The sequence below is a fragment of the Takifugu flavidus genome, chromosome 2, assembly GCF_003711565.1.
Source record: "Takifugu flavidus isolate HTHZ2018 chromosome 2, ASM371156v2, whole genome shotgun sequence".
Taxonomy (NCBI): domain Eukaryota; kingdom Metazoa; phylum Chordata; class Actinopteri; order Tetraodontiformes; family Tetraodontidae; genus Takifugu; species Takifugu flavidus.
This window is the reverse complement of record NC_079521.1, coordinates 18,366,644-18,387,529: the sequence shown is the minus strand read 5'-3', so window position 1 is coordinate 18,387,529 and position 20,886 is coordinate 18,366,644. Positions and strand designations below refer to the sequence as shown.

Below are 20,886 nucleotides of genomic sequence, written 5' to 3'. Positions count from 1 at the left end.
AACCAGGCTCGTCTTTTTCAATATCAAACTTCGTCAGATATAAAGAGCAGGAATGAACACTTCCGATGTACCGACACTGTGACACGGATGTCTGTGCCAAATATTCCTGCAAACTTATGAGACACTTTACAGTTAAAGCCACAAATGTTATTGTGGCGCTGGCAGGAAATGCCTGAGAATCACCAGGGTTGGTAGCATTTATTCCCTGGTCGATGGGATATTTATGCCGAATTTTGCGGCGGTCCATCCCATCGATGTCAGGAGATGCCACAGCAATGGAAACGTTCCTTCACTGGCCACTTCTGTGCAAGAGAGCATAAACACACTTTGGAGGCCAAACCTTGTGCAGTTTCTGTGGAAGTAAACAAGTTCAAATACTTTGTTATGACTGACGTCACACAAAATGGTCCATCTTTGTCCAAGCGCCTTCGTCCTCACGCAGGTCTGTTATCGCGCGTTGTTCTGCAAATACTTACAATAACAAAGAGAAAATGTCATTTTAATTGCTTTCATTACAGACCCTATTCTCATCAACATGCACAATTTTCTCTGTTTAACTTGTACGCTGCTTTTTCAGTTTGTTCTTTTTTAAAAAGAATATTTGAATTTTCTAACAATATTTAGAATACACCTACACTAAGTGCACAGAGACTCTAGGTGCTGCTATAGCAACGGCCCTCTGCCCTTGTGAAGTGAGATGCTGGCCTAAATCAATAATAGATATAACATGATTTCTCACTCAAGTGCAAAATGACACTTTGCATCATTGTTTTGTTATGAAAAAAACTATTTTCCTTATTGTGCAACCGCTGCGGCTGCCTTGCAGAAAACCTCTCCATGTGTGCATATTCCAGAGAAATAAACCAACAGTTTGTTTGACTGTTCAGTGCCATAGTCAAATAAAAGGGTCAAGTAATTTTATTAATATTTTGACATCGATGAAAATGTAATTATATATTCAGCACGTTTTGTTTGTTTTACTCTCTCACTGCAATAATAATGAAGCTAGTGAATTCACAAAGTGTCGCCTTCGCCCCAAGTGTGTGTGTGTGTGTGGTGTGTGTGTGTGTGTGTGTGTGTGTGTACACGCCACTGGGTTATTTTCACTGATACAGACTCACAACCTACCGCTAGAGGGAGACATTCACCACCAGATTCACGTGAGACTGAGCACCAGTCGATGTTTTCCGGATGTCTGGAATTTAGATTTCCATCACATAGCGTTCTTATTTAACAATGGTTAAATTTGGTGAAGTTTGACCTTCCCGTGCCTTGCTGTGCATGTTGGAGATTAATTGAGCAGATTTAATCTAATACTCAACCCCCCGATTGCCTGTTGTGTCTCCGTCAGTCTGGGCTGGGAGCCCCCCCCCCAGCCCCCACCCCACCCCCCGTCCCCGTCCTGTACATACCGAGCCGGAAGCCTCACTTACAGCGGGCGGAGCGGAGATGTGCAGCGCCCTGCCTCTCTGTGCTGGACTGGCCCCTCTCACCGACAGCTCCGATGGCAGCAGAGTCGAGCAGGTGGACTGAGCAGGAGGACACATCACCTGTTTGGGAGATCTAGAGCAGACGAGGAGGAGGAAAAGGAGGAGGAGTGGTCATTGGACGGCTGACGTCTGGCGGTATCTTCTCGTCCCACCCTGCTCTCTCTCCGGTGCGCACAGAGCCAGACACGCTCTCTCTCTATCTCTCTCTCTCTGTCTGTGTGTGTCTCTCTCTCTCTTCGCCTCTCCCTTTTTACCCTCCCTGGTTGTCTGCGATGCCGGTGTGGTGAATAGCAGGACACTCGCCTGGGCTGCATGGAGGCACAGGGAGGGGCAGGGAGCCCAGGTAAGATACATTTCTGCTCTTTTCTTTCCTCTCTGCAGGAGCTGGTGTCACAGTGCACAAACATGGGCGTTGAGTCTTTGTCTTGTGAAACTGTGCTCCGAATGGCACATACATTTTAAATGTGCACTTGTCTGCATTTAGGTCCCTCTGCTGGGATCAATTCCTTCAGTCCAGTTTAACCAACAACCAGAACAAAGTGATGCAACAGAAATTGCAGTACAATAGCGATCACCATGCTGAGGACCCTGCACCCTGTGGCGGCTCCACTCAGTGATTTCACACTCACATTCAAAGGGCTCCTGGTTTTATTTAGCTCCAGCCGTGGTAAATTGTGAAAGCAACACTGTGTCTCAAGTCTGACAGATTATTAACAAGCATAAATTAAAAAAAAGAAAGGTAAAGCTGAGTCCAGAGGAAGAATTCACCCATTCTGGCCTCAAACATCGGTGAGAGCTCTTTAAATGCAGCTTCAATAATTACCTGACCAACTGTCTCCGTACCATGATTGAGACATGATCACAGTAAAGGTCAGGCTAAGGAAGCCCCGCAGGGTCATAAAGTGTGACATTAGGATGCCCTGAAGCAACTAGCAGACAAATAATTCCTGAACAGCTTGTGATTAGTGATAGTAAATGATTAAAGTCATTACGAAGTCTATGTTTATTCCTCTATTTCAGTGACTCGTTGGTACTTTACCACAGCTCTGGTGAAAAGGGTAATTAGATGTTAATCCTTCAGGCCTGTTCAACAGTCTTTGATTGAATTATTGATCGGAGAACTTTTTTTAAGCTTTGCCTCACATCCCCCTCCTGCCTCCTCTGACCTCAGCCTGTCGTGATTGGAAACACGCCACGTATCCCTGCTAAGATGTTTAAATCACCTGTATTTACCCAGGATTCTCTTCATCCAGGCTGGCAGGTGGTGTCTGGATTAGACCATCTGTGTGTGTTTCCTTTACTGTGACTTGCTTGAGCGCTACTATGTTTCTCTGGGCTGCATATCAGTGTGATTTTAAAGCTGATTCAAGGCTTAAAACACAAGAGTCCATCAGACCCACGCTGACATGACTTTTGCATCTTTGACTGTTTGTCTGGAGCGGTTGTAGGAAACTGAATGATGCCTCTGCAGCAACAGTAATCCAGCAGGTTTTTAACTTTGAAATGATTGCCCAGGACATTTTATTACCAGGAGAGCACTCGTGGCCTCGCTGCAGCTCGGTTGGATCATCAATCAACAGCGAAATCGGAAAGTTGTTTTTTGCTCTGTAGAAATATACTGCAGCCACCATCTGGTCAGGCCCATCAGGAATCTGCCATCCTCCCACACTGCTCTCCATCAAATCTGCACCTAATCTTATAAAAAGCTGAGCTGATGTCATCGCTGCATGCACGCAGACACAGCTTCTGTCCTCCTGCCTCCTGATTTTGTTCAAAAGGAGACAAACAAACTTCAGTTCTTGTCCAGAGAGTAAACTGTGCGGCCCAGCATTTCACAGCTTTCTATTTTAAGTGTTGTCTAATTTCAGACTTTGTTAATAGGCTGTTTACACTCGCTTTTCTATTTTGAAGCGATGCTCGGGAGGCCCCGGGAATGCTTTTCCTCCCTCCGTGAAAAAATGGGAATAATGCGACAAACGTTGAATCGCAAAACCACTTTGACCCTGAGCACGAACGAGTCAACAGTGTAGCCTGTGGGAATGAGGTCAGGAAGGCACGAAAGCATAAAAAAGGGACAAAGAGAACAGTGAGGCGTTCAGACCAGGTTTAGGGTTTCAGAGTGGGAACTGGACCGCGTTCACACAAGCCGGTTGGGAAGCAACGCTGATGTTTTACAGTGTTCAGGGTCGACTTCAGCGATTGTTTTATCAGCGTCTGTTAGACTGGAGATAGTGGAGATAGTGCAGCCCTGTGTAGTTTGAGTCTAGAAGCCACAGAAGCATTAAATGATAAAGGTATTATAATCAAACATTGGTGGTAAAACGATCATTTCTGACACACAAATGATGCAACACTAAAAATGTTGACCTCTGCGGTGAAACTTGTTATCAGTATCTGTACTTTTTTGTGCTGAAAGAGCCCGACAAGGACATCCAGAAGCTGCTGAAGCCCTCCAGCTCAGGTGACCTGTCTAAAGAGGCGTTCCACAGCCTTGCAGGGGTGGAGGAGGAGGCGGGGGGCGGGCTGCCGGGACACACCGCCAGTCTGCTGCACATCACCGAGAAGAGACGTGAGTACGGAGCAGGTGGAGAGACGCTGAACGGGTGAACAGAAGGGCCTGCACAAACAAATAAGGGAGCGTCAGTGGGCTCGAGATCTCAGGTGTTCTCTCAGAAACCTAATCATGGCGCTCATGCAACAAATTCCAGCTTGATCCCATTTGTGATCCCATTTGGGATCCCAAGTGATCGCTTCTCATTTTAGATATTTTGCTCTGACACTCTCGGAGGGGCTGCAGCCCTGCTGAAAGGAGTCATTGTGCATCCGTCTCATACAGAGGCCCCACTCAGGGCCCACAGAACCACACGGTGCTGCTGGGGCTACACGCATGACAAGGCCACCTTTATGTGCCTCAATGAGACACGGAACCAGTGGCTGTTGTCAACAAAATGTTGTTCTGAGCCAACGTACGCTCCAAAAGCCTTATCTCCTGTTACTGGACACACTCATCAAGCCAACGTTGCTCCTCCTGTTTAGGATGAACAGTTGTCGGCTGTTCGATGTTGGATTCTCAGCGCGAGTCGCTGAAACCTGCTGAAAAGAGAACGTGTGGTTCAGGAAGCCTCTAATCAGGGTCAGAACCAGTGAAGATTCTGTCTGAGGGTCGATTCGGGGGTATGTGGTCGGTGCTCGGCGAGCCCGTTGCACCTTTGTAGACCTAAAGCAAAGAGACAGGTTTATCCTGCCCTGCCAAGATCTCTCCGGGAGGATCTCCCCAGGAGGATCTGGCTGCCTCTCCAGCCCAGACCTGGATATTATTAATTAGGACAAGAGAGACCGTCTCTGTCCTTTGATTTCGTGGACCACAGATCCTCGTGACCTTGAATCCAGGCCTCGTGGTTGGCACACGAATTTAGATGAAGCTTCTGTTTCTATTGAGAAACACCTGCTGTATTTATCCTGTTAACTGGAAAACTCCTCCTCTCCTCCGTCTCTCCTGATCGCTCCTCGTCTTTAGTGCAACTTGAGAAGCTGCCAGCAGCTTCTTGTTTTCTGCACATTGATGAAACCTGCTTCAGAGGCAAAGCATGAACAATAGAGTGTGTAAGGGGGGATATGGAGATCAAAGCTGTAAATGTTTCTAGAGACACGGAGGTGATGTGTTCTGTGCTCCTGGTAGATCATCGTCACCTTAAAACTGAGGGTGTGTCCTCCCTGTTGCTCCCCTGATGGGATTTTCAGATGAAGGCAGTTGTTCGGCGCATCTGCTGCGGAGAGAAAATGCACTGATCAATTATTCAGGGCTAAAGGGTGTGGGAGAGGCAGAAGGAGATGGGGGAGAGGTGCTTTGAAAACAAGCGCAGCAGAATTTTAATAACCTTGCAAACCTTTAAAATGAAGAGCAGCAGTAGTGCAGGAACTGCTCTCTTCCTCCTGCCACCCCTCTTCTTCCTCTCTCTCTTCTCCCCTGCAGCTTCCAACCCCCCCTCTTCGCTGCCTCCCGCTCCTTCACTCTTACTGAAAGACAGGTCAAACGACCGATCGCTGTGAGCAGCCAGTCAGGAGCCCGAGGGGAATGTGCCATTTATTCACAAAAATAGTCGCGAAGCATTCCGAAGTGGTAAAATGTGACAAAAGTACCAGCAAAACTTAGTCTCAGCAGCTCGTCCTCAGCAGAGGGTGGAAGTGAGGAGACATTTATCCACATACCTTCGGCTAACGTCATGATAGTAGCATGTTTGGTTAATGACCACATGGAGGGTACTGAAACAGAGCCCTGCGGGATCCCACCTGCATCTTTTTTTGTTGGTGTGGATTCTCTCAGCTCTCAGCTTTTCCTCATCTTTGCAATTGTGCTATTAATTATAGATCAAGAGATTGTTTCTATTCTGGTCACATGGCGCCAGGCTTTGTGAATATTTATAGATGCCATATCCACGTGGCCATGGCCCCGGTTCTGAACATGAAGGCCAGGCTCCGCTGTGCATGTAGAGCAGAGCAGAAGGTTTGGGGTGAAATAGAGGACACGGAGACACGTTCTTAGTACTCAGTCTCCTTCATCCCTTTCTTTTAAAAGAAGTTCCATTAAATTGCAGGTTTTAGACATTTTTATTGCTTTTTTTTTCTTTAAACCCTGCCTCTCTTATTCTTGTGACATCTCCTGTCACTGGTGTGTCTGAAACATCAGCGTGATTGTTATTAGTCCTTAAAGCTCTTAAACAGCAGGACGTTAAAGAGAGTTAAATGCTTTCAGCAGCAGTAGATGTGCAGCCTGAAGCCTCATAACCCTGGAAATCAGCCCTCAGTGGATGTGTGCTTGAGCTTTGGAGACGTTTCTCTCCTAACCTGCGCAGCACACTGGTATTCCCTGGTTTTATAACAGTGCATTCACTTTGATTACTTTCACCGAGCTATCTGCACATTTTCAGGCCGTTTTACTGCACCTCAAATGCATCACGCAAACGTTCCTCTACTGTCTCACACCACCGCCATGTGTTCGGTTTTGCATCCAACTTAACTTTGCATGATAATAAAAGGCTCGTCTCTGGTGGCAGCCTTATTGGAATGCAGCTGCAGACATGCAGGCACAGCACAAGACATTGGTGAACAAATGAACAGGTGCAGCACGCTCAGGAGGACGGTGGAGAACAAAAAGCCCTAAAGAACCGTCTATTTTGGTCCCGCGACTGTCAGTTGCTTCAAAAAGGAGGGTGTGCTGCAGTGCTACCCTCAACTGTGTCAGCAGGAGGAATCAACGTTTATAAAGCAGATACAAATTCAACACAGCTGTAATTGAAATCAGTCATTTGGTGATTCTCCAAACAAAAAATGCTGACAGAGAAGAGCCAGAGAATGAGCTGCTGTTGGGAACGGTTGGAGAGGCCTTGCTGCTCATCAGACGCTGATTCTTCCTAACGAGACATTAACTGATCCCTGTCTGCTCTGCCCCCTTTTGACGCAGAACCTTTGAGCAGCGTGTCTTCTCTGGAGGTCCACTTTGACCTCATGGATCTGACAGAACTGACTGACATGTCTGATCAGGAACTGGCGGAGGTTTTTGCTGATTCTGACGAGGAGGCCCACAGCGGGTCGCCTGCAGGTACGACTCGTTTCACTGACAGACAAGACAACATGAGTGCAAATGTGCAAAACAAATGCAAGAAAGAACAACAAAATTTGCTTAGAATAAAACTCATTTCTTTCATTAGTTTTGTAGAAATGCGATTAAGAAGGTAAAGTTAACCAAAGCACGAGTATCGAAGCGATGTTAACGCATGTGCGTTAAAGAAGTGAAATCCTTCAGGTTTTATTTATGACCGGGGAGCCTCATCCAGACTCTCTCCGCTCTCTTCGTTCCTCTTCCTCATCTCTCTGCTGCTCCAATATATTTGTAGGATGATACAGAAACTTCTTTTAAACGCTCCATATTTCTTTCCTGGATCTTTATTGCTCACATCTTGCTAGCGTGACCTTCGGTGCCTGAGGGCCATCTGCTCTATAAGCTGCCGTCTGTAGTTCCACAGCCAGCGATTTAAATTAACCATGTTGAGCAATGTGCTCAGAATAATCAGCTCTTCAAATTTTCCAAAAATGCACATCGACTCGAAAAGTATAATTTGATCCCGGTGGGTTGAGGAAGGGGACGGTGAAAAGAGAGGAAAGGATGGGCGAACGGGTTCATGCTAAATGTAGCTTTCTGAATAATTCACTGTTTCTACTGGAAACAAGAAACGCCTTCAAAGCCTTTTCAACAGTTAACATGACATGATTGATTCCAGTCCCACGTTATTTACTGCACGTCCACGTCGTAATTGTTCTGTTTATTCTGCTGTCTTCCTTTTGACTCCACACTCTCAGCGTTTTGGGCTGGATTTTAATGCAGCTTCCTGAGCCAGGATCACCTGCAGCACAGCCAGTTTGTGTGGAGGACAGAAGACTTTTATATAACGGCTCTCCTGACTGTGATCTGGCTGTCGGGAGGGTAGACAGTTTATGCTTGCAGGAGCTGGAAGCAGGACACAATAGACCACATTCTTATCAGTAATTAGGTGTTGGCGTCTGTATTTGGTTTTTTGGAGGTATTTCTTTCCCAGTTTGCAGTCATTGCAGTGATGTAACCTCTGGGGTCAAGTAGAAGTGAGCGGTTTTAGAAAGCTTATAAAACAGAAGATACAGCCGTGCCCGGGGTTGAAGGGAGGGAAAAGGGACAAGGACACCCAGGAGAAAACAACACAATCAGTGTCACGTGATGTCACACGCGCAAAGGCTGTGTACTCCGGAGAGACGAACAGTTATCAAGTCACATCACACGGCAGCTCGTCATCATTAAATTACACCATCAATCTTCTCAGATCAATACGCTTTCAAGCCCCAAACCCCTCCTCTAATGGGAGAATGTCATGACCTGCAGCCAAAGACTGGACTAATGGCGTCTCCTGCTCTCTGTCTTTGGCGTGTCACACTGCCACCAAGTGGTCGGGCACGGGACTGCAACCATTTATTCTATACATTTTTACTTTAAACAAATAAAAACGCACCTTGCACACACTCCTCCTCCTCTCACAGCTCAGGCTGCTATGATATCTGGAATGTCTAGAAGAATGTTCACTGCAGGTAGAATCAGAAAAATGTTTTGCTTTCCACATACTGAAGCCTGCTGTTAGCAGATGTGGACATGTGCTTGGTATTAAAGGTTACTGAGGTCAAGCTCGAAGGGCACGGCACATGGACACACTCTGTAACTATATTTAACCTTCTCCCATCTTTGTGTCACACAGTATTTCATTTTCCCCAGCAGGGTCCCACCAGCCCATGATAGCCAGAGGTGGCTACATGCGTTCACCTTCATGGACGCGCTGCAGCAAAGTTGAGCCCCCCCGCGAGAGGAAGCACCACAGTGACTCGGACGCACCCGACCCCTTAATGAAGCTGGAGAGGCCGTAGCGGCCGTGACCTTTAATGTGAAACAGGGAGAAGGAGAAAGGCCGGAGGCCGCCAGAGCTGGAAGACGCTGGCCCGAGAGGCCTCCCGCGTGCCACCGAGCACTCCAGAACCCTTCATGGTGCTCAACTAACAAGTTCAGTGTGACGTGCTCCGTGCTGATGGTGAAGATGTGCAGTATCACGCCATTCCTCCCCTTCCCTCTCTCTTCTCTGCTCTTCTACACACAAGCAATGCAATCATTCATGCAAGGAATTCCCTAATCCCCCGTCTGCCAGCAGCGCCGCGCCAGGGCCTCCGACCTCGCCGCCTCTCAGGGCGGCGAGCAGCCTGATCCGTGAGATCGGTTTGAAATTGTGTCCGCGACCCTTCCTGTGAAGTTCAGATACTGGGATTCAGCTTGAATTACCAGCATAACTGGAAAAATAGATCTGAGCCATTAGAAATGCAACACGTGCAGGCCGACGCTGGAAAGGGGAGATTTTATGACGAAGCCTCTGATTAAGATGAATTCATCCACAGCTGCCACTCTCCCAACCCCCAACATCTCCTGTTGAACAATTTGTTAGTTCAGATCATTTAAATTAAACGTTTCCACTCCTATCTGTTGTATTTACAGCCCCCCCCCCCCACACACACACACGCACACACATGTTTCAATATTCACGTTTATTTTTTAAATTAATTACTTTTTCATCCATCTTTGCTGCTGAGATGTCGGGTTAGAAGGTCGGACCAGAGCGTCACGGACGTTCCACAGCATCAATTCTCTGCATTAATGCCAAAAATTACAACAAAGTGCCAACATTTTTGTGCTCATCTTTAAAGCAGCTGATTTAAGACGTGATGTGATGCGACGCTGATCCCATTGTTGATCTCTGCCGATAACTCAATGGAACAGAAGCAACACTGGGAGGAAGAGGATAAATAAGACTTAAAGTACCTTTCTGTCATTTATTTATCAGTCTTACTTGAATGAAGAGTGATGCCAATCTGGACTCGCATGTTTAAAATGTACTAAAATATGAATAAAATCACATTTTGGTTTCAGTTGCAGCAGTATTTCTGATCATATCTGATGTTTCAGGGTGAATTATGGAATAAATTGAACAATTATCTAATGGAAACTGAAGAGGGCAGCATTTAATCAAGCCTGCTGATCACAGTCTGCATAAAAAGGAGTGAGTGGTCCCAAAAGGGAGGCTGAAGCTTTTTTCACCTGATTTAAGGCGTCAGCGACATGAACATTTGAGTTTAACCCAGCTGTCATTGTGTTTTCTACATCTTTATCACCTTATCAGGCAGGCAAGCTGACTATCAACCAGCACATGTTCCACGTGTGTTTGCATGCTCTTTAGACTAATGATGGAACCACACAGAAAATCCATGATTAAGCTTCCTGTATCCTGTATGATGCGTGATGCCACATGTGACATACTGAATGTCTATAAAAGGGCTCGATTTGTTTGAGAGTTACTGAATAATGACATTTGGAACTAAAATATTCATGAAATGATGTGATACAGTAACTTGGCTGTTTGTTGTGTTGTTGTTGTTATTTAGTCTTTACACAGGGAGAAATGGTGAAGATGTGTTCAAACATAAAGATTTAATGTTCCTATCGGCTCTGTCTAACCTCAACACTAGGGGGCGCCACACAAGCACATTTTTGTAATCTGAATAAAACCCTTGTACAGTTTAGAAATCTCTTGCGTGTCTGTCAGTGGAAATCACGTCACTGCGATCTGAATAAGGACCAAATCAAATGTGCTGCATCAGTTTTAGCAACACCTCAAATGGTAATTCAAGAGGTTTGGGGCCCATTTTCTAGTAAATGTGAGGGACCTCTTCAAACATCTGACGCACATCTTATCTGACATGTCACCAAAGGAGACTATAAGTTTGATCTGTGGACTCGTCTTGAACCTCAAGGCTCCACATTTACCCATCAGGGCTAATGTGAGAGTCCAACCATCTACTGAAGCCTTCAGAGGGAGCCTGGGACTCCTCGGTCCAGGAACCTTACAGCTCTGCTGCGATACAGTTATGATTTAGAATCCAAATATGAACACCTGAAGCTGCTGAAGGTCACCAGGAAATGTTGTTTCAACTGTCATTTTGTGTTTTTTTGGTTCTGACTGAAGGGTTTTTATTTCAAACTGTTTCAACTTAGCAGCTGCGCTGCGCGAGCTCATTCTGGGTTAAAGGCTACAGTCACATGACGCGGCCACATGGACTCCAGAAGTGGAAGGATTGCGTGTTGCTGGAGAAGCTTTGCAGACCCAAAGCAAAGGTTTCCTCGGGCCGAAGAAGCAGCAACGACCTCTAGAACGACTTCTTCAACCGCATCAACGAGTTTCTCTCACCGCTCAGCTCAAACATCTCAAATCCAGACCAGACCACTGCCGTCACCGACCAGTCCTGACCCAAGTCCTGACCCTGTCCGGACCATTTGAACATTTCACAATGGATTCGACTGAATTAACTCCAGATAACTCTGGTTCTGGTGGACGTGCTCAGCTGATCAACACGCTTTGTGAGAACTGTGGGGAATTCCCACTAGGACCATCTGTTATTATGATGCCGCTTGATGAATAAAGCTATTTAACAAATGTTAAGTTTGTTCGGATGACCTATTCCAGTTCTGTTAAAACCAGTCTTCTGCTCTCTCAGATCTCCCAGCGCTCCCATCACCAGCACCAGGCATCTTAAACTGGCTGACTGGATCAACAGTCACACACACCAGGTTACTGGAAGCATCCGTCTACAACAGGTAAACGTGGGCAGAAGCGTGAACGTGACTGTTCCTCATCTCAGTATTTGGATTACGACGCACCCCTGGTTTGTCGGCCTAGCGCCGCTCACCGGTGGAAGAGTAGAACTACAGCCAACAGCAACAGCGGGCCAGAGGCGCACCGGTGCTGCACTGGACATTTATTGGACAGATTAAATCCCATTACAGGGGCCTGGAAATCCAAATCTCAGTTGATGGTTTGAGTTATTGACCTTGAAGCCTCCGTGTTTAACTGCAAAGCTAAGTGGACCAAATCTCTGTAGATGTAGCAATGTTTATGGTGTGTTTAACGTGTAATAAAAGGGGGTATGATGGCATAAACCGAATAATTGAATTAAATCAGATTTTCTTTTTCTTGTCTGGACTCTAATTTTAATCTGAACTGGCTGAAGGTCTTTCCCAGTAGAGCCTCTCTTCAGTCCTGCTCAGCAAGTGTCTCATAGCGACGGTATAGGAGAAGTTATCAAGGAAACGACACAGCTCAGACAACTAACCAGGCTGCAGACTTGTGCAGTGTATAGGTCACGCTGAAAGAGATCAGAATTATCAGAGTCTCATGGTGTTTGCAGCTGCTCTGCATTAGTCGTGCAGATTAGGCGTATAGATTTTATCATTTACTGGGACAGAAAACTGTTTGGCATACCTGCATTATAACATTACAACCCTCAGACAGACAGTCCACAATTGATTGTGCACATTCACGGATGCTTCACAAGCTAAATGGATTCGATATGATGTCGAAGCTGCTTCAAAACTCGACCAGAGCAGATCTCAGCCTGCTGCACAAAGCTGCCGTTTAAATGGGCGATTAGAGCTGCAAACCAGCATGTAAAGGACTGAAACGTGCACGATTTGACATCACTACCTTTGTAGTAAGATCACACATCATTTCCTGGACCTCTTTATGCGTCCAGTCAGGGCAGATATTGTTCTTCTTGTGCGGATGTCCCTGCCCTCCTCTTGGGGGGGCTTACGTTCGTGTTGTGACCCTCCTGCTGTTGTGAGTCCAGCGAGGGAGCGAAATAATTCAGGATCAACTGATGGTTTCATACATCATCGGGGATAAAAGCGGTAAAATGATGGATTGGATTCTCTCCCCCCCCCCCGACAGACTCTCCGGTGTTGAGAAACTGCTCCCAGAACGCTTTTGTCTCCGTAAGTGTTGCTGCTGGAGCTGTTTTCTGCTCTGGCTGCAGGTCAGCAGGAAGACAAAGATTTATTTCTACCTCTTTCTTAATTCAGGTTGTTAGCAGCTAACCGCTGCAGACAAGAGTGTCCTCTTAGTCTGAAATATCGGCTCTGGGCCTCAAACATTGCATAATGTTCAGTGAAGTAAAGGTCAAAGATTCAGTCACACAAAATTGATCATTAAGGGAAAACGACAGGAGCCGCGGCCATTCATTACAATCCAGAAAGAGTTGGAGGTCTTATTGATTGGAAATGTAAATGTATCCAATCCCATCCTGGGCCCAGCGCAGCTCACCCTGCAACTAAATGTAACTACACAGTTATTACACAAAACCAAACTAAGGAATGAGTGGAGACGATGCTGGGGAAACAGGCACTCTTTCACTGTAACTTTAATACATTCTAATTATGGTTTCATGCGCAGTTCAAACAGGAAGCAGCTTTTTGCGACGCCGCGTCCGTTAATTTAAAAAAATAATGGTAATCATGCCGAAAGATAAAACAACCAGGTCTTTTTAGAACAAACACAACAGCTCAACATTTACAAAGGACCAAAAGTGTTGCGGCGTGTTTTTGTCCTGCGCCTCACTTGAAGGCAGAACATATTCTGAGGCACCTAAACATCAACGTCTACGGGTTTTCTGCGCCGCAACACACATAACTGCACTAAACACGAGTGAAAACCACAACCGAGTTCACAGCTTTGAATATAAAAGATCATCTGTTCCTCTGGCAAAGAAATGTTCTGCTAACGCGCGTTCCATACATCTGACATAATATGGATGAGCTGTAAACAAAAAACAACCTTTTATGAACCAATTCATCACTCATCTACACGTAAATCTGTGCTCAGGCATTGGAATGTGTCAATTATGTGCTGACGTCACACAGTGTTGAATAGTTCAGATTTCTTTAGAAACAGATGCAACTGCGGCCAAAAGACCCCGATATTATAATAACGAGATCTTCGTCTTGGTCGTCTACAGTTGAGTGTCGAACTTTACGGCTTCGCTCAGACGCCTGGTGAGACGGACAGTTTGAGGCCTTGAACAGTCGACATAAGACTCTGCATGAATGATCAGGTAAAGTGACTTTTATCTATCACACACACGCACACACACACACGCACGCACGCAAACACACGCCTTCAGTTAGGAAAATCCAATTATAATATGGATTAAAATACTGAATACAAAATACTGACTTTTTTTGCTATGGTTTCTAATTTGATCCAGCTCGTTATAGAGGCGAAGATAAAGACACCAGCATAAATATATTCACAATAAAGGGTCAAAGGTCATAAACTAAGCTACTACCTCGACCAAGTCCAGTCAAGCCTAAGTGCAACATCCAGTAACATCTGGTTTTTTGGCTTTTTTCCCTCTTCAGGATTCAGGAATCTTTTCCATCATCGTCCTGTTTACGCTCAGTCATCCTGGCACATCGCGGACAGGTCGTGGAGTTGTCGTAGTAACAATCTCTGCACGGACGCACAAACACAGGCACGGTTACAACCTGTCCGCCGGCGAGTGCGACGTTTGCTGGCTGAGTTTACGAACCTGTGGAAGACGGCCGAGCACTCGTGGCAGACGGAGGTGTGACTGTCGAAGGGGAAGAGGATGTCTCCTTCCTTACACAGCTCACACACAAATCCTTTGGCCTGACAACGCTGCGCACGCACACACACAGTTGTTAGAGTCCGTGGAAACGCAACGTGGCGGGCGGGTCTGTACTGAACGGGCGAGCTCACCTCACAGTCGAGTTTGATGTGCTTTGCAAAGGTGGTGTGGATCTCTGTGAGGGAGCAGCTGAGTCGGCCGCTGGAGATGTCGATCAGATCCTGAAGCGAGTACATGTCATCGTTCTCCACAAAGTGCTGCCGGTCTTGTAGCTGCGGGATCACACACAAACGTACAGAAACTGTCTGCAGTGAGCCCCGACCCAGGAAACCAAAGCTATAGGTTACCGTACACGTCAATTACCCTTTTACAGAGTTCAAAACCATAAACAAACAGAAAGAGGAGATAAACAACCGCCGAGTCTCCAGATTTTGTACACATTAACCTGGTAAAGACATGTCAGAGAAGCTGACAACAGTGTTGTCACATGACAGCGTGGCTGTAACACCAGTGGACTTTACAGTTGCGCAATAGTCAAGAATCAACGCCCACCTGTAGCAACAGCCGCGCCTCCATGGCCTCCTTACAGGTTATAAAGTAGGGTTTCATCAACAAAATGTCCTGACGGAGCTTCTGCAATCACAACACACAACACAAAAATGAGCAGACGTGAGCTGACCTCACAGCAGCGATCCTTAAGAAAACTGTCTGGTGTTCAGTGTGGTGGTGGTTGCTGGTGACATTGCTCAAATTCCCCCTGAAAAACATCCTGAAGGGGACGAGGAGGGTCCGGTCCCACGGCCAACTCACTGTGCTACAGCTGCAGCCAGTGGAAACGGCGCTGAGACGATACCAAAGGGGCCGTAGCGCGTGAATGCAGACTGCTGAGTCATGGCTTTAAAAATGCTACCCACCCTGATCTCAACTAGCTCCTCCACGAAGTTGAAGAGGAGCGGGTTGATCTCCTTCAGCTTCAGCACGGGCCGCGACATCATCAGGGCCAGATAACGCAACGAGGATCGACAAACCTGAAAGAGACGTCCTGTTAGAATCGGAGCCCTTTCTAAAGCGCGCAGGCGGAGACGACGGTGCTGGTCATATGACACCCCCTCTAGCGGCGCCGAGCGTGCCACCTGATCAGACTGAGCCGTCTCAGCACCGGGCTGACAACTGAGGTCACACTGGGCCGTTTTGCTGCGACTGTCGAGGGTACCTTGCGCGGTTCGAACTCCCAGTTGTGGATGACGCGTGCTGGGATGATGGCCGTGTCGTTCCAGTGACACGTGCTGCAGTAGTACTGGCCCACGTAGTCACACTGCCTGGCTTCACTTGGCACCCCCCCTACCAGATAAACCTTTCTGTCAGCGGACATGATCCTCACTCACACCTCTGGCTCCGGTCGCTCCGGCTCTTTATGGTGTGTGTGGTGTACGCTCTCACTCAGGGAAATGGGCGTGCGACACTCGGCACAGCGGTAGTCCTGGCGGTCCAGTCCTATTTCAGGGCAGATGCTGAGCTCGTACTCCGACTGGTGGCTGACCTTTGACCTGACACACGGCTTGGTGATCAGGTTCATGCACTTACTATGGCAACGGTAGTAGCAACCTGAAACGGGACAGGGATGGGGGTTAATCTGACGAAAAGATGGACCCAAATATTCAAATATCCAGGCTTCTGAGCAGCACCCAGCCGCAGCGTTCAGCGGTGAGCTGCTGTTTGGTGAGAGGTGTTGGCTCTTACCTGTGCAGGTGTACCATGTCTGGATAAGCCCCCAGATGATCGTGCTGCACTTGTCACAGGTCTGTTTCACACTTTTGCTCTTTTCCTTGGAAAAGCGGTGCTCCAGTACAATTCTTAAATTGGGCTCATCTTCCTCTGGGTCCTTCAAAGACAAAATATGGAAACAAAAAAACCAATTACAATTAAATCCATTTTAATGAGGTGATTACAAGTATGTAGTATTGATTGGAACTTTGGTTCTTATCACATGATCACCCTTAAAGCAGTGAAGACAAGAAAAAAGCTTGTTTTCAACACATATGAAAGAGAAGAGCTGTTAGATGACATATGTAAAGCCAAACTCCCTGGGGAATTTACCCCACAGTATCCATAACTGCATCACAAGACAGGCTTCAAAGTAGCACGCTGTAGGGACAAATATGAAGGACGTATGAGACGGTAACGAAATTAGACATATTTGAGCTGACATGTAATTGGCAAACATGTTTGACGTTTTGACCTTCCTACTAAAAATGTGATCATATTTGATATTCAAATTAAATCTTAAGTGCCATTTAAACACAGTATACTTGCATACTAATGAATGATTTAAAGGTACCCACATAAATAGAGGTGTGTGTGTGTGTGTAGCACGTGCACTGTGTTTTCTGCGTGTGCTGTGTGGCTCCTCAGGTCCAACCTTGAGCTCCTGCAGTTTGAGGCGGAGGTGGATCAGTTTGACCACAGTGTCCTTCTGTCGCTCCGAGTGCTCGGGCAGCTCCAGGATCAGCTTTTTACACTCCTCTATGGCAATCTTCAGATTTTCAATGTCGGACTCAGCCAGCGAGCCCTGAGATGGTCGGAGACAACAAGCAGAAGAGGAGGCTCTGTGTGCATATGAAATGGTTTAACACGTCTCACACACACACACACACACACAGACGGGAGCCACCAAACACTTACATTCGGCCTTGAGAAGTGGTCCTCTGCCAGGCCCAGATCCATGGTCCGATCTAAACTGCTGTTCCTCGTCCCAGAGAACAGCTCAGGTCTCGCCTCTGAAAGGAGAAGGCGAGGTGCAGTGTTGCATGAGGACACAAGCGGCCTGATTTCACACATGCCTGAGGAACGGCCCTCACACTGACTCCTGAACAGGACAAAGGCTGTAATGGTCTTATCACTTGTCATTATGTGCTTCTGTCAGCTGACAGGTCTGCTGCTCCTTTATGTTTGGAGTCACTCTGGAACCCTGATACGGAAACAGGTTGGTGACATAACGTGTCCGGCCTGGATTTTCTTGATTAGATCTATTTCATTCATTATTTAATCGTTTTGCAGATTACAGACTACAGTGAATTTGTGTGTTTTAAAATAGATTTAATTAGATTTAAAAAAATGCTAAAGATGGTTAAAGACTATCTAAAGCTGAACTTGTGAGTTTCACTTCTCAATCTTCTCAAAATTAGTTTTTTTTTTAACTAGATTGAGAAAAAAGCTTTATTGTTGAATCTCATCTTGAATTTGTGTGCGTTATGTGTTTGTAACTAGCTTCAAATGAATAAAATGTTCCTTATTTGCCTTTAAATTTGATGATTAAACAATTAAAGACAATATCAGACTTCTAAACTCAAGAGTTGATGCACCAAAATGTAAAATAGGAGAAAAATTTGCTGGGATGTTTAAATTCTGTTAAACCTCAGTAGCTTTATTCTTTTGGTGCGTACCTCAAAAATGAGCGTATCTAAGACCAAAGGAATGATAAAAGTAGAGTAATAGCGTCTGGAGATTTAAGTAATGAGCAAAAGTGGAGGAAACGAAAGTAAGTTGAGATGTTGCCTCATAAGCAACATTTTGAAACAATCCTAAATAAAGCCCAACAATCATACAAAAGGAGATCTATTACCTGCATACACATCAAAACAAAACATGATCTTTGTTCTCAGCCGAGCCCTGTGACATTAGTCCTCCACCAGCACAGCTCTGTAACTTATCATAAACTGAGAAAGTGACATTGATTCCCAGAAAATACAGGAAGTGTTACTGCCTACACGAGGCTTTTCATTTCCTCAAGCCCTCGACTTCCAACTTCCTTTCCAATTAACTTGGTGTCATTGACAACAGTCTAGACAGCAGGTATTTTCTGGATCTATTTTAGTTTGTTAAAGCCATTTAGAACTTAATCAAAATGTCTACTAATATTCCAGGACTCTGCTCTTCCTCATCGTTCCTCTTTAAACAGACAACAGGAAGTCAAAAAGTATTTAACAGTGTGCGACAAATCAAAAAGGAATCTTGAAATGTTGCCAGTGAAAGCTGGATGTTCTCCTGGAGCTGGTATCTGTCAATGATCTGGGCTTTCCGACTAAAACTACTGTCTGGAAAAGTTGACCCAGATAAACCGAACAGAATGACCGGTTCTGCTGCTATTTTCTGGTCAGACTTCACACCATCGACACCAAGAAATGTTTTCATTCCTTATCTCCACACTTTTATACATGTGCTTTATACATGCGAGGAAATACGCTGCAGGGAAGCAACAGGTTGCAATCATGGCGGCGAAACAGACGCCGTCTTTTTCAGCTTCAATATGATTTGAGACGGTTGCATGTGACGGCTCATATCTGACCGCAGGCGTAAATACTTTCCCTCATGATTTCTTTAAAACAACCAGGCAAAATGAAAAAAACAAACATGAAATGTCCAGTATTTCTCGTTATTTTGCTTTCATTGACTTCACTGATTTGGGGGCTTTTTAAAGGGTCAGTTTAATGTTCTCGTGCTGCCTCCTATTCACCTCTTCTTAATAATAATGTGGTGGACCTGGACCAGAATCACCTTTCTGTGGGGGCGTCTGGCCTCCTCGGGGACCATCTTCATCCTCGCCCCGATCGAAAGGGTTGAGTCGGGTTTGGCGGAACTGTGCGAGTCTCTCATCATACTCCATTTCATCAGCTACATCTGAGCCTGAGACACAACATCACAGCCACATCTCACTTAGCAGATGGAAATCATGCCCTGAAAGCGGCATTATGGGTCACTAGGTCAATACATCAAATGTGAGGACGCATTTAAGATGAGCTGTTGGGCAAAAGCCACCATGCAGGCTTTTGTTTACGTTACTGCTGGGCCACATTAGGAAATCAAAAACTTGGAACCTGAAGGGAGGAAGGATCGAATCCTCGGCGACACGAACCAATCACGTAGGCCGTTGAGAGTCGTCACGCTTTTAATAATGTTAGCTCTTATGATGCCCCTGTGACATCCTGAAACATAAAACGCAAAATGGAAAACAAGTGAATAATAAACAGAGATGTCAAAAGCATGCTAAGGCTGGTGTTAGCTGCTAGCCAACTAGCTTTAAAAACAACGCAATCGTGTTTTGGTCGGGAACGATGAAACCGGAAGCTTACCCCATTCTTGACTTTACTTATTGTCAATAAATAAGGAGATGTATAAAATATCTGATGGTGTGGATACCTGGAAATATCGTGGGCAGTTGTTTTGTTCTGTCATTGCAACAGGAATAAGCGTCAAGTCATCCATATTTTTTCCAAGTCTATTTCCGCTATTTATTTTCAAAATAAAATCGCTAAACTGACGTTGCTAAGCTTGTGAATTTCTTTTAAAAAATCCTAAATCATGTATCGCTGACAATGTATTCCATATTTTGTTTTCAAGATTCATTAATGTTTGGTCGTAGAGCATCTATCTGTATACGATTGAAGGTTTCTTTTTTATTTTGAAGGAGCCAAATTACTTTGCACGTGTAGTGTTTCCGTTTCGATGAACTCAGTAGTTTTGACCAACTTTTAAAGGTACAAAGGCATAATCTAACTAAGGTTGTTGTCAAACTGGATTAGGACAAGACATACAATTTTAAATGTGTGGAAAAAGTCCAATCAATCTAAAAAAATATATATACTGACTAACTTAGCGTTAGCTAGTTATCAATTATATCTTCTAAGCTGACAGCAATTCACTGGATCAAATTGAAATTGAAATTGCTATCAATTATTCGACATTATGATCAACAGTAAACATCAGAAGTGATAATTAATGAAGCAAAAACGGGTCAAGAAACCTGAGAGAGCTGAGTGAAGAGCTGGAGAAGATGTGAATGACAGAGAGAAGGACTCTGAGATTCCAGGAACCACATTTGGGATCTGGACTGGCTTTAAATACCTCAGAGCTCTTTATCATGGCAGCAGAGAGACAACTAAACCATTCATCGTTATCATTCATCAGGAATGAGTCCAGCTCGCAGTCCAGTTACAGAAAATGAACAGTAATGTCTCCAGACACTCAGTGTCAACATGGATTCTGGCGGTGGATTGGACCACCATTCTGCACCATAATGGAGAGATGTTGTTGTTATTAAATGTAATCTGGTGTCAATCATGTCTTTAAAAAAGCTCACCTTTATCACTAATATTTATACATGCAATAATTGAATGTAACAGTGATCATTGATGTATATTACAGTTGATCTCTGCTTTGGTTGATCTATTTCCAAACATCAACCAGGCCAGTCGGAACATCCGCCACATGTATCATGACCACTAAGGGTTAATGAATGCATTTTGAGAGCGATATAAATGGGAGGGTTTGTGTTTGTGTCGCTGCTCTTTAAAAAATT

General features: G+C 45.4%; 2 protein-coding genes across 5 annotated transcripts; one reads left to right on the top strand and one right to left on the bottom strand.

The window, feature by feature from the left end:
- The first annotated feature begins 1,414 nt into the window (after positions 1 to 1,414).
- dbndd1 (dysbindin domain containing 1) lies at positions 1,415 to 10,635 on the top strand. 2 transcript variants are annotated; one of them, XM_057016686.1, is made up of 4 exons: positions 1,415 to 1,833; positions 3,907 to 4,059; positions 6,952 to 7,089; positions 8,785 to 10,635. In XM_057016686.1, exons 1-4 carry the CDS (start codon positions 1,803 to 1,805, stop codon positions 8,931 to 8,933), a joined length of 471 nt encoding a protein of 156 aa, XP_056872666.1. In that variant the 5' UTR covers positions 1,415 to 1,802; the 3' UTR covers positions 8,934 to 10,635. The 2 variants fall into 2 exon arrangements, with proteins under 2 accessions (XP_056872666.1, XP_056872674.1); XM_057016694.1 differs by having other exon boundaries at positions 1,417 to 1,833; positions 8,788 to 9,980.
- Positions 10,636 to 13,288: 2,653 nt separating this feature from the next.
- On the bottom strand, positions 13,289 to 19,815 carry def8 (differentially expressed in FDCP 8 homolog). 3 transcript variants are annotated; one of them, XM_057016654.1, is made up of 13 exons: positions 19,728 to 19,815; positions 19,406 to 19,513; positions 19,086 to 19,214; positions 17,214 to 17,308; positions 16,951 to 17,100; positions 16,272 to 16,413; positions 15,972 to 16,136; positions 15,745 to 15,872; positions 15,446 to 15,559; positions 15,084 to 15,164; positions 14,663 to 14,803; positions 14,472 to 14,581; positions 13,289 to 14,392 (listed from the first exon to the last, which is right to left on the bottom strand). In XM_057016654.1, exons 3-13 carry the CDS (start codon positions 19,192 to 19,194, stop codon positions 14,305 to 14,307), a joined length of 1,323 nt encoding a protein of 440 aa, XP_056872634.1. In that variant the 5' UTR covers positions 19,195 to 19,214; positions 19,406 to 19,513; positions 19,728 to 19,815; the 3' UTR covers positions 13,289 to 14,304. The 3 variants fall into 3 exon arrangements, with proteins under 3 accessions (XP_056872634.1, XP_056872625.1, XP_056872643.1); XM_057016645.1 differs by having other exon boundaries at positions 19,661 to 19,803; XM_057016663.1 differs by lacking the exons at positions 19,086 to 19,214; positions 19,406 to 19,513; positions 19,728 to 19,815 and adding an exon at positions 18,154 to 19,060.
- Positions 19,816 to 20,886: the final 1,071 nt, after the last annotated feature.

Excerpts from the sequence above, each read along its gene's own strand:
- dbndd1 (XM_057016686.1), top strand. The coding sequence starts at position 1,803 with ATGGAGGCACAGGGAGGGGCAGGGAGCCCAG. Across the intron at positions 1,834-3,906 it reads GGGAGGGGCAGGGAGCCCAG|AGCCCGACAAGGACATCCAG; the intron begins GTAAGATACATT and ends TTGTGCTGAAAG. Across the intron at positions 7,090-8,784 it reads CCACAGCGGGTCGCCTGCAG|CAGGGTCCCACCAGCCCATG; the intron begins GTACGACTCGTT and ends CATTTTCCCCAG.
- def8 (XM_057016654.1), bottom strand. The coding sequence starts at position 19,194 with ATGGAGTATGATGAGAGACTCGCACAGTTCCGCCAAACCCGACTCAAC. Across the intron at positions 15,560-15,744 it reads GGGAGTTCGAACCGCGCAAG|GTTTGTCGATCCTCGTTGCG; the intron begins GTACCCTCGACA and ends CGTCTCTTTCAG. Across the intron at positions 14,804-15,083 it reads AGGCGCGGCTGTTGCTACAG|CTACAAGACCGGCAGCACTT; the intron begins GTGGGCGTTGAT and ends GTGATCCCGCAG.